A 12,072-nucleotide genomic window follows, 5' to 3' on the forward strand; every position below is an offset into this window, starting at 1 on the left:
GCTTTGTAACAAGGACCCGAGGGTCTCGGGGAGATTGTGCAACAAGCAAGCGGGAAACCGGCTCACCTTGGCCGCCCGCTGCCTGCCGCTGGGAGGAGGGAGTTTCCTAGATGAGTGCCAGGGCATGATGGAGCAGCGCCCCTGGCCGGCGGGCAGGGCAGGTGTCGCAGAGAGATAGGCCCCGCCCGGCGGGCGCAGCGGGGCTCTCTTCCAGGTGAGCATTGCTCAGAACAGCGGGAAATGACTCCTGGGAGCGGCTGTGAGGTGGCAGAGCGCCCCGGACGCTGGTGCACAGCAGTCCCGGGAGCTGGGTGCTTCTAGGAACTCCACTCCCCCGCGGTGGGGGGCTGCCAGCCCGACATCAGGAACAGCTGGAGTGCTGCCTCCCCACCGCCACCAGGGACAGGGCAGCATGAGCCGGGCAAGGCAGGTGGGCAAGATCCGGAGACGCCTGGAGGATGTCAAGAGCCAGTGGGTCCGGCCGGCCAGGGCCGACTTCAGCGACCACGAGAGCGCCCGGCTGGCCACAGATGCCCTCCTGGACGGCGGGCCCGAGGCCTACGGGCAGGTGCTCCGCCAGGAAGGGGAGGTGGACTTCCTGTCCTCCGCGGAGACCCAGTATATCCAGGCCCAGGCCAAGGAGCCCCCCTGTACGCCGGACACCCCGGGAGGGGCCGAGGCAGGAACCAAGGGGCTGGACTCGTGCTCCCTGCAGTCAGGGACCTACTACCCCGTGGCCTCGGAGGACAGCGAGCCCGCCCTGCTGCACACCTGGGCCTCGGCCGAGAAGCCCTACCTGAAGGAACGGTCCAGCGCCACCGTGTACTTCCAGACGGACAAGCACAGCAACATCAGGGACCTCATCCGCCGCTGCATCACCCGGACCAGCCAGGTAGCGATGGCTGAGCTGGCCCCTTGGCCAGGGCGGGCGGGGAGGAACGGGGCCTGGTGGAGGGGGCAGAGGGGTGCGTCCCGCCCTAAGGGATGGAGTCAGAGATGCCACCCTCTGCCTCACCCGGGATCTCTGACTTCCTGGACCCCTCGGTCACGGCCTGGGCCCCAGGCACCACCCCATCCCTGAGCTCCTGCAATAGTCCTGCCTGGGCCTCGTCTTCCCTCCCGTCCCCGCCACCCAGGCTGCAGGCTGCTGGAGACGCTTTTCCGCACGTCAGCTCTAACCTGGCCCCCTTTCTGCCCGACCACCAATGGAGGCAGACAGGGCTAGGCAAGTCGGAGAGGATGAGGGAGCAGCGAGTGCCCCCTGGAGCGGCCCCTTCCTCTGGAAGCAAAGAGGCGAGGCGCCTGGCCCAGCTGGGAGTCCGGAGAGGCTTCCAGAAAGAGAGGCTTCGGGCTGGTCCTGAGCAGGTGTAGGCGCTAGTCAGGCACAAAGCAGGGAAGGTAAGGGGGGCGCAGGCCGAGGGATCTGAACACAGAGCGTGGCGGGCGTGCGAGTCTGCAGTCACTCAGTACTGAGTGGCAGGAGGCGGGGCAGGACCTGGAGCGGTCGGGAGCTGCGCTGAGGCGTTTGCTCTCCCCCCTGTGGGCAGTGGGAGCCACTGAAGGCTCCGAGCGGGATCACAGCCCACTTCAGTGACAGCCTGGAGCTGGGGTCCAGCCCCTCTGGCATCTCCGTGGGAGCAGCCCATCCTGCAGCCCTCGTGTGTGTGTGTGTGTGTGTGTGTGTGTGTGTGTGTGTGTGTGGATCACAAACTCTGCCTGCAAAGGCCTGACAGGCATCTAAATGGGTGAAGTTCATGGGGGCCTGGGACAAGAGGGAGTGGTGGGGTCTGTGGCAAAGAAGGTGGCACCAACTCAGCACCAACAGAGCCGTCTTCCTACCTGCTAAGAGGAGCTGAAAAGTCTTACTTTGAGGTGAAATCTCTGATTTGTGTTGTTTTAGATTCCTAACTGGCCGTGCTGGTGAAGGACATCAGCAGGCCTCAGGCCACAGAGGCAGGAGGGAAGCCTTGCTGGGGGTGGGGGCAGGAGGGGAAGGAGAGGGACTCGGCCAGGGGTTTTCGGCCAGGGGTTTACGCTTCACAAGCCCTAACCTGGCTTCTTTCCGGGGGGTCGCTCACCCTGTGGGCAGCAGCTTCAGTGAAGAATCCCCACCCCCAGTGGTGCCCACGCCTGGGAGAGCACTGAGCTTCACGCACGGGGAGACCAGAGCCGGCACACTGAGAAGCAGGCCCTGGGTGCTGGAAGGGACCCTCGTCCAGCGTGGGATCCGAGGCCTGGGGAGGCTGAGGGACTTGCCCAGGTCATGCAGCCAGCCCCACGACGGGCCCACACCCCTGGCTGCCTGCCTGGGACCATCTGCCAAACCCTATTGCCGCCGCCACGGAACAGGAGACACTGCTCGGAAGCAGCCCGGTGACAGGAAAAGCTGCTGCTCCACGCATTGTTCCTTCAATTTAAATTTTCCAGAACTCCGCTCCCTCCCTCCCCAACCCCATCCCCACACAGCCTCCCCATCCCCATCACCACACAGCCTCCCCACCCACCACACAGCCTGCTCACCCCCCACACAGCCTGCCTACCCCACACACAGCCTCCCCACCCCCCACACAGCCTGCCTACCCCCCACACAGCCTCCCCACCCCCCACACACAGCCTCCCCACCCCCCACACAACCTGCACAGCCCTGGAGGCTTTTCCAGGAGCCTTTGGATTTCACACAGCATTAAACTTGGAACCCCAACAAAAACGTGAGCTTAAATATCAGCTCATTCTTTTTTGAGTTCTTTTCAGCGTAACCAAAATTTAACTTTTAAGTGATCAGAGAGAGAGGGAGAAGGTTTGCAGGTGACACATTTCTTCCCTTGGAGTCCATTCTCACCCCTCCGGGCTCTGGGGGAGCGGAGTGGGCATCTATAGCCTGGGCTGGAGAGTCATCTTGGGCACCTGGGGCAGGAGGAGCTACAGCTGACAGTGGCCGCCACTATGGCCCTGATCTAGGACACAGAACTGGCCACGTGCCAGCAGGGTGCCGGCAATTCTGTCAGCCAAGCCAGCATGGCAGAGCACACAGGAGCCTCCTTCCCTTTGGGGAGCTCAGCTGCCCCGGGAGGAAGGAGAGGAGAGGAGAGAATGGGGTGGGGGTGGGGGGTGAGGAATCCATTGGTGGGTGGCAGCCTGAGCTTGAGCAACCACTGTGCCTGGAAGTAGACAGGAAGGTGACTAAGGCGGGCTTCACGAAGAGGTGGCCTCTGAGTTGAGTCTCAAAGGCTGAGTAAGAGTTTGCCAGGCAGAGCGGGGAGGGGAAGGCATTCCAGGCCTAGGGAGTGTCAGACACCAAGGTCAGGTCTGAGAGAGCTGAGGGTCCAGGAGGTGGGGAGACACGCCATCCCTCTGGTGGGACAGCTGGTTGACAGGGGACCTCGGGGAGTGATGAGGGTGGGAACAGGGATCAAAGGCCACAGCAGCTCTGCCTTATCCTTTGGGCCAACAGTCCTTTGTAGGATGCCAGGTATTAGCTGGAGAAGACATGAGAAGTCATAGGCACATGCAGGAGAGATTTCATTGTAGACCAAGTAGCCATTGCTACGCAGGAGCCATCAGGCAAAGTAGTTCTTCTAAGCGGCCCCACAAAGCGGCCCAGCCCGCCTGGCTGGTCAGTGGCAACTTATATACACGCTCAGACAGAAGAGGCCTCGTGCCAATGAGGGATACACGCTCGTGCTACGTTAACATGAACAGGTTACATCCTCGCCTGCCCGCAAGCGTATGGCAAATTGGCCTGGACCATCAGCGTACTCTGACTAGGGTTCCCACGTGAGGTTTGCTCGAACCAGGCGCCGAAGGCCACGCAGACGTGGAGGAAGGAGGTGTGGCACAGCTCCCGTGCCATGCAGGGCCAGCCGGGAAGCACCGGGGCGGGCAGGAGGCAGGGCGGCAAGGGGACAGCAGGGACACGAGCCTGTCTCGTGGTTCTGCAGGAGGGACAAGGAGGGCGCAGCGAACAGTTTGAGGTGGGCCTGTCTGGGTCAGGTGGGCAGGCTCTGGGCTACAGAGGGTCCCTGGTGGTCCCGGCCCTGGCCTGGGCGATGAAGTGCTATTTATGGGGTTGTTGTGTGCGAGTTAAAGAAGAGGGTAGTTGGATGTCGGCTTTGGATTGCGTTGTTTGCACATCAAAGACATGCGCACAGGCCAGGTGTTTGCTATCTCTAGGAATCAGCAGCTCTGGGATGTCAAAGCATCATTACATACAAAATCCACAAGCCGTGATCAATACGCCCTCCAAGAGGGGCCAAGGACCCTTTCAAGCGGGTCTGTAAGGTCCTTCCCTTTTTAACCACGTATCTGTGTGAGGCCAGTTTCTCTGCACACACTTCCACCCAAACAACCGCCACCACAGATTGCTGCGGAAGCAGACATGCAAGGCCAGCTGTCTCCTGTGCAGCCAGACGCCACAGAGATCGACAACACCCCGCTCACTACATTCTGCTGTTGTTTTGGAAGATACAGTTATTTTTTATTAAAAGGGTTATTTATATTAACACGTAATGAGTTTAATATTGTTTTCAGTAACTAATATTAGTTATTTTAAGATAACTAATAAATAAACACTTCAAAATGTCCTCACATTTAGTTTCTAATATGATAAATATCCATAGCTATAATTCACATAAACCAAAGCTCTTTGGAATCCTCAATAATTTTTTTTTTAATCTTCACCCAAGGATATTTTTCCATTGATTTTTAGAGAGTGGAAGGGAGGGGGAGACAAAAAGAGAGAAACATTGATGTGAGAGAGACACATCGACTGGTTGCCTCCCACACAAGACCTGACCAGGGTGGGGGGTCGAGCCTGCAACCAAGGTATGTACCCTTGACCGGAATCAAACCCCAGACCTTTCAGGCCACAGGCCAATGCTCTATCCACTGAGCCAAACCGGCTAGGGCCTCAATAATTTTTAAGAGTGTAAAGGGGTCCTGAGAGCAGAAAGTTGGAGAAGTTTAGCAGACAAGCCCCCTCTCCTTGCTCCCTTTGCCTTTCCCACTCTCTGAGCAAGACATGGATTGACTGTAGAAAGAAGAAATCTAATCAGCTCTCTGGGAGGTTGGGAGGCTGGAGTGGAGCCAGGAGAAAGCAGCTCCCCACCTCCACGCCCCGCCCACCCCCAGGGGGCAAGCACTGCCTTTTCAGGCGGAGACCCTGCCTGGGATGGGCTATCCCCCTCACCTCACCCCCCAGTCCCCACAGGTCACCGGGTCATTGCCAGCAGGTCTGAGGGAGGTGGTCAGGGGGGAGAGAGGAGGGTCTCGGGTCAGGACAGGGTCGGAGTGAGGCCATCAGAGCAGAAACCGCACCATCTCCTCCTAAAGGAGCTCACCAGCCCCGTCTCAGGAGAACAAGGGCCTCGCTGGGACACACCGGGGGATTTACTGCCATCCTGGGAGGGATAATTGCCTCTTCTGTCGCTAGCTTGGATGAAGAGCATTTATCTTTCAGCAGAGAGGGCCCATAAACGTAAATGTGTACAGGCACCTGATTGTGCCCTAACAGGCACGGAGCTCAAGGATCACGGTCTCCCAGCTAGAACATCCTTCCTGACGTCCGGCCCAGGGTGAGCAATGTGTCAGCCGTTCCCTCCCCGGCCCAGACACTCGCATCAAGAAGTTCTGGAGGCTGGAGGTCCAAGATCAAGGTCGGGCAGTGTCAGTGAGAGCCCACATCTTGGTTGATAGGCGGCATCTCGCTGTGTCCTCCCACGGACGGGCGAAGAGCTCGCTCAGGAAATCCCAAGGGCTTCTGAGCTTGGTGCCTGCACCTCCCTCCCCTCTGCCAGCGCCGTGGGGCCAGCGCTCCCAGGCCCATGGGACTAAGTTCCGCCGAAACCAGTTAGCACTGGACCTGACCCTTCTGTATTTGCCCCCTTGCCCTGGCCCAGGTCCTGGCCATCCTGATGGACGTGTTCACGGACGTGGAGATCTTCTGTGACATCCTGGAGGCGGCCAACAAGCGCGGGGTGCTGGTCTGCGTGCTCCTGGACCAGGGCGGCGTGCCGCTCTTCCAGGAGATGTGTGACAGAGCGCAGGTCTCTGACCGGCACCTCAAGGTAGGCCCGAGGGGAGGCTGAAAGGCGCCGTGGATTAGAACAAGGCAGGCCAGGGCACGGGGATAGGTACCCACTGTGCCGTGGCGTCACACAATAAGGTTTATTTCTTGCTCAAAGTGAAGGTCAGACGGCCCCCCCTCATCTTGTAGCTCCATAGGAAGATGTGGCCTCCAGGATTGCAGTGGCCGGAGAAAGGGGGGAGGAGGTCCCTCGGGATGAACACCGGACTTGGAAGAGATTTTCACTTCCACTCATAGCCTTTCTTTAAAAAATACATTTTTATTGACTTCAGAGAGGAAGGGAGAGGAGAGGGAGATAGAAACATCAATGCTGAGAGAGAATCATTGATCAGCTGCCTCCTGCACGCCCCACACTGGGGATGGAGCTTACAACCTGGGCATGTGCCCTAAATGGGAATTGAGCCGTGACCTCCTGGTTCATAGGTAGGTGCTCAACCACTGAGCCACGCCAGCCAGACCCACTCATAGCCCTTTGACCTCCCCGAGCTGCCCGGGGCAGGAAGGGCAGGGCAGCGGCTGAGCATCAGCCTCTGGCATTTCCACCTTCACTGCGTTCAGCTGAGGGAGCCCGTGGGCGTTTCACGCAGGGCAACCTGAGCACCTGTGTGATTCCCGGGCAGGAGGGGGGGCAGCCCTCTGTAGCCCCAACAGGAAGCTCATCCCCTGGGACTTAACCAGCCTCCCCACCTCCTTCTTCCGGCAATGAGAAAGGAAACCCCGAGATAAGGGCTCCCTCAGTGTCGCCTCTGGGGCAGCTAATCCAAGGTCAAATGTCCAGGCGCCCGTGGCTTTGCAGCAGGCCCCGCTGAACAGCTGATGGTGCTCCCTGGTGGCTCCCTGTAGCTCAGGCAGGTTCGCCTCCTGGAGGCCGGTCCTCCTCCCGTCCCCCTGCCTGTCCCTCCACGCTGACCGCCAGGCGGCTGAGTTCAGGCACCCCTGGTGTCACAGGCCCCGGGCCTCTGATTACTGGGTCTGCTTCATCTTACCTGGATCCCACTGCTCAGCATGAGGCCATAGAAACAGGAGAGTCGGCGCCGGCCTTGTCTTCATGGCTCACACGGGCCACCAAGGGACAGTGGGAGGTGGCCCTCCTCCCGCAATCTCAGAGCTTAGAGGAGCCGGAGGAGCAGCGGGGGGCATTGGGTGTCCCCTCCCAGAGCCCGCCCAGCAGTGCTCCACCTTCCTCTCAGATGCCCGTGCTTCGCCCGCCCGCCTTCATCTCTCCGGCCTTCCCAGGCTTCCATGCCGGCGGGCAGCAGGCGCTGCTGGGGAGGAAGGGGACAAACAGGACCAGGATTTGGGCGTGGACACACCTTTTTAAACTTATTTTTATTTATTTAAAAAAATTTTTTAATATATTTGTATTGATTTCAGAGAGGAAGGGAGAGAGAGAAACATCAACGAAGAGAGAGAATCATTGATTGGCTGCCTCCTGCACAGCCCCCACTGGGGATCAAACCCATAACCTGGGCATGTGCCCTTGACCGGAATCAAACCCGGAACCCTTAAGTCTGTAGGCCGACGCTCTATCCGTTGAGCCAAACCAGCTAGGCAACACACCTTTTTTTAGACACAACAATGGAGGGTCCAGTGAGGTCTCCACACAGCTGTCTCCTCTGGCTGCACTGAGCCTTCCCGCTGACCAGCTTGGGGTCAGGCACTCATGTCACTAAAGCCACTCACAAGGCAATGGCCCTGCCAGACCTCCGTGGTCCATGGGAGCCGAGACTGACGGCTCCAGGGGCACTGACCCACGGCTTCTATTTTCTGCTTTCTACCATCCCCCCTCCCTTTTTTTTCTTCTGTTACTTTGAGTATTGCCAGGACAATGAAGGCCAGTTAGAGAATTCAGCCAAGGATAAAGTAAAAATGGCCCATAATCCCACCAGCTAGAGATAACCCCGTTTCCGTGTTGGTGAGCATCCTCCCAGACTTTGTCCTGGGCAGACGTGTATCTGTAAATACGTGATTGGCGAGCAACACCTGGACCTCCCTTCCAACAGAACATTTCCATCCGGAGCGTGGGAGCAGAGGTGTACTGCGCCAAGTCAGGCAGGAAGTTCGCCGGCCAAGTCCAGGAGAAGTTCATCATCTCGGACTGGAGATACGTCCTTTCTGGATCGTACAGGTGAGCGCTGGGTCTCACCTGTTGCGGCTTCGTGGAGGCCAAGGCTGAGTGTGGTGCCCACCAGCCTCAGGCACACCCCTGCCCCCCATCAGCAGTTCCCAGGAGGGAGGACAGGCCTGAACAAATGGGGGGGGGGGGGGAAGGAAGGAAATGGGCTCTTCCTGGGTCTTCAAGATGCAGGGCCATCCCTGAGAACTGGAAATCCGGCTCCTGGAGAGAGGGCAGGACAATGCTTTTGCCCTCAGCATTCAGGGTCATCTGTTAGCCTATCAGGATCCTTCCCCCTGGGACCCTTAGAGCTGTAGCCAATGGAAACAAAGCAACAAACAGGAAAGCCCTCACCCCATGTCTTCAGCCTGGCTCTCCCTGGGCTTCCAGTAGTCTGGCCCTTCTCTCTGGTTGTCTCCAGTTCTACCAAACTGAAGAGCGGTCTGCCTCTTTGGCCGAGGGGTGGGGGACGAGCACAAAGGCTCAGGTGGCAGCCCAGGGGCCTCTGGGTGCGTGGGGACCTCAGCAGTTGCCAGGGCACCTTTGGACCTGTTTTACTGAGCAAAGCATGTAGTTGTTGACCTCATCCAAGCCTGATTCCAAACACAGGGCGTTAGATTTCTTAGTGTCGCCGGGAGCCCCACTGTGCCTGTCTTTGCACCTCCCCTGTCACCTGGCTGCCCTAGGCTCAGCCTCAGCTGCTCATCAACCTGGGGCTGAGTGGGCGGCTCCTGGGCGGGAGGTGAGGCTGAAACAAAGCCTCCTTGTTCCTCCCAGGATTGCCCCAGCCTCTGTGGGCCCGCCCTGCCTTCTACTGGCAAGGCCGGCGGGCTGGCGGCTGGAGGCTGAGGCCCTTGGTGGGCGCCGCCTCTCAGGATGCCCTGCCCTCTGACCTCCCAGCCCCCATCGCGTGCACACCGGGTTCACATGATTAGGGACGCAGGGATCTCTGACCTGATGCTCTTGGTGGGTCTTCTGTGCTCTCACCAGACATTTTCAAGGGTTGTTTGTTTGTTTGTTTTTTGGGGGGGATGAAGGGGGAAGGGCATGATGAGGGGAGTTTTCATCAAAAATAGAAAGAAATTTCGCCTGGCCTATATGGCTCAGCGGTTGAGCATTGACCTATGAACCAGGAGGTCACGGTTCCATTCCCAGTCAGGGCTCATGCCCAGGTTGTGGGCTCGATCCCCAGTGTGGGGCGTGCAGGAGGCAGCCAGTCAATGATTCTCTCTCATCATTGATGTTTCTATCTCTCTCTCCCTCTCCCTTCCTCTCTGAAATCAATAAAAAAGATACTTTAAAAAATAGAAAGGAATTTGGTTAAATCAGGGAATCATAGAAAGTCATACCTAAACGCCTTGAGCATTTTGTTTTTTCCTAAAACCTGTGATGGACGGAGGGCCAAGACCTCTGCTTGAGGGTGTCCTGTCCTGGGTGTCCTGTCCTGGGTGTCCCGGCAAACCCCGGACGCCCGGTTCCTGCGGGCTCGCCCTGTGTTCCCTTTTCCATCTGCCAAGGGACCCGGATTCTCCCTCCCCACCCGCCCCTCTGGGTCCACGTGCCTGAAAATGGACCTACACCCTCTAGATGTTCATGATCACATAGCCCCTGCCTTCCAAGGAGCTGCCTTCTCAGCCCCACACCCCCTCCGCGGGGATCGGCTAAGGGGCCATAACCTGAGCAGCAGGAGGAACCCTGACCCGAGGCCAGAAAGTCACTCTGGCAACTTCCTCACTAGCCAGCCAGCCGACATTGGCTGGCCTGGGAGCCCCAGTTTTGCCTTTGGTGAAAGGGGGCACACTGTCCCGCCAGGGCTTCCGCAGGATGACACGAGGCAGCACAGGGGGGCAGAGGGCGGGGTCCCCTCCTTCCAGTCCTGCTGTTGCCCCCCCACCCCTGAGGAAGGTCCCGGTGGCCCCCTGTGGCCCATTCCCACCCTCCCCCTCTCTCCTCCCCACAGCTTCACGTGGCTCAGCGGACACGTCCACCGGAACATCCTCTCCAAGTTCACGGGCCAGGCCGTGGCGCTGTTTGACCAGGAGTTCCGCCACCTCTACGCCGCCTCCCAGCCCGTGATGGGCCTGAAGTGCCCCAGGCTGGTGGCACCCCTCCCGCCCAGAGCGGGGCGCAGCCCCCCGCCCGGCCGCCTCAGCGGCAGCAGCTGCTCTGCCAGTGGCCGCCTGTCCTCCAACCCCTTCAGCAGCCCCTCCACCGGGAGCAACCCCCAGAACCGGAGCCTGTCCGTGTCCTCAGGGCCGAGCACCCCGCCGGCCCCACACCCGCCTCCGCCCCCCAGGCTTCAGCCCTACCACGGCCTTTGGGGGGCCCTGGCCCCGCAGGCCCACTTCTCCCCGAGGCCCCAGGACAGCCCGCTCGCTCTCTACAGCAAACTCGGCGCCTGCAGGGCCCCGCGGCTGCAGCTGGAGCAGCTGGGCCTGCTGCCCAGGGCGGCCCATGTCTGGAGGCCGTTCCTACAGGCCGCCCCTCGTTTCTGAAGGGCCCCCTCCCCCCAGCTGCCCTCCCAGGACCCCTGGGGACCCACCTCAGCGACGGCAGCTTTGCTTCCCCTAGAACTGAAGCACCTGGACAGCACTGTTGCCTGTTCGAATGCTCCCAGGCCTGAGAGCGTTCACTTGCCAACCCCACCCGTCCCTGGGTTCCCCTCTCTAGTTTGGGCTACGCAGCAGCACATTCCAGAAGGTTCCAGGGTGACGGGGATGGGGAACTAGAGGACAAAATGGTGAAAGTAGGGCCCGTTCTTCCCAAGAGCCCAGTGCTGCCACATGGCCATTCTCGGACCCGCCGGGATGTGAGACGGGGCGGACACGGCCCACGTTTTACATGTGGGTGAACGAGGCACTGAGCAGCAGAGGGTGCGTGTGACCGAGGCACTCCCGTTTCCCGGTTCGCAGGAACAGTCTTCTCCCCAGACTCGGGAGAGAGATCCGGGAGAAGGCCTGGGAACATTCTGGGTGTTTCTGGGAGGGGGAAGGCGGAAAACTGGGTACCCCTTGGCCCGAGGACTTAGGGATGAGGCCCCACAACTGCCACAACTGCCCCTGTGAGCCGTGTGGGGCCGGTGGACTCTGCAGCCAGCAGAGATGGGGCAGGCCGGGCGTCCCGGGATCGAGGTGACCAGGGCAGTTCCGTGCAGAGTCACTGCCAGGCCGACGCTCCCAGAGCGTCCGGAGCAGGTGCAGTTGGCCTCAAGGGGGAGGCCCCTCCGCCGGCCGGGTTCCTAGGAGAGTGCGGTGAGCAGCCCCCACTCCTCCCCACCCACTCGCAGTGGATAAGCAATATGAGCAAGAAATGAACCTTTGTAGTCCAAGCACTGAGACTGGGGGTGTTTGTTACTGCACCAGGACCCAGCTTCGCCTGACAGATACGGCCGTGGGCGCCGGGGCTGGGCATTCCCTGGTGGGACTGGATTCCCAAGGGTCCTCAGCCTTGGGCCCTCGTCCCGACAGTATGCCCACCAGGAGACCAGGCGGGTTTTACTTACCAGGCGAGGAGGTGGCTGAAGGCCAGAGCACGTCCTTTTCCAAGTTCCCAGTCCTCCCTAACCCACCTGTAGCTCCGCTCGGGCCAGAGTCACCGCTGCACCTGCCCTGGCAGCCTGCTCGCTGAGGGCCATCCTGAGACACCCGCCCGCAGTCTCTACTGCGAGTGAAATTAAACAACAGCAATGGGCTGCCCACCGTGTCCCGGGCACAGCAACAGGCGGAGACCCCAACTCACATGTGTCCTGGAGAGTCCCCGTCAGCTGCAGGTGACTCCCACTGAGCCAGCACCATGCAACATGAGGAGAGAAATCTGTGATCACCTAAATCAATAAAAATGTATTTAAAAAATTAAAAGCCTATAAAATCTAAAA

General features: G+C 59.6%; 1 protein-coding gene across 1 annotated transcript; it reads left to right on the top strand.

Annotated features, from left to right (window-relative positions):
• The first annotated feature begins 250 nt into the window (after positions 1 to 250).
• Positions 251 to 12,053, top strand: FAM83A (family with sequence similarity 83 member A). The gene is made up of 4 exons (XM_008143410.3): positions 251 to 892; positions 5,895 to 6,062; positions 8,086 to 8,210; positions 10,159 to 12,053. Exons 1-4 carry the CDS (start codon positions 413 to 415, stop codon positions 10,691 to 10,693), a joined length of 1,308 nt encoding a protein of 435 aa, XP_008141632.1. The 5' UTR covers positions 251 to 412; the 3' UTR covers positions 10,694 to 12,053.
• The last annotated feature ends 19 nt before the right edge of the window (positions 12,054 to 12,072 follow it).

Source organism: Eptesicus fuscus, chromosome 19 (genome assembly GCF_027574615.1).
Source record: "Eptesicus fuscus isolate TK198812 chromosome 19, DD_ASM_mEF_20220401, whole genome shotgun sequence".
Lineage (NCBI taxonomy): Eukaryota > Metazoa > Chordata > Mammalia > Chiroptera > Vespertilionidae > Eptesicus > Eptesicus fuscus.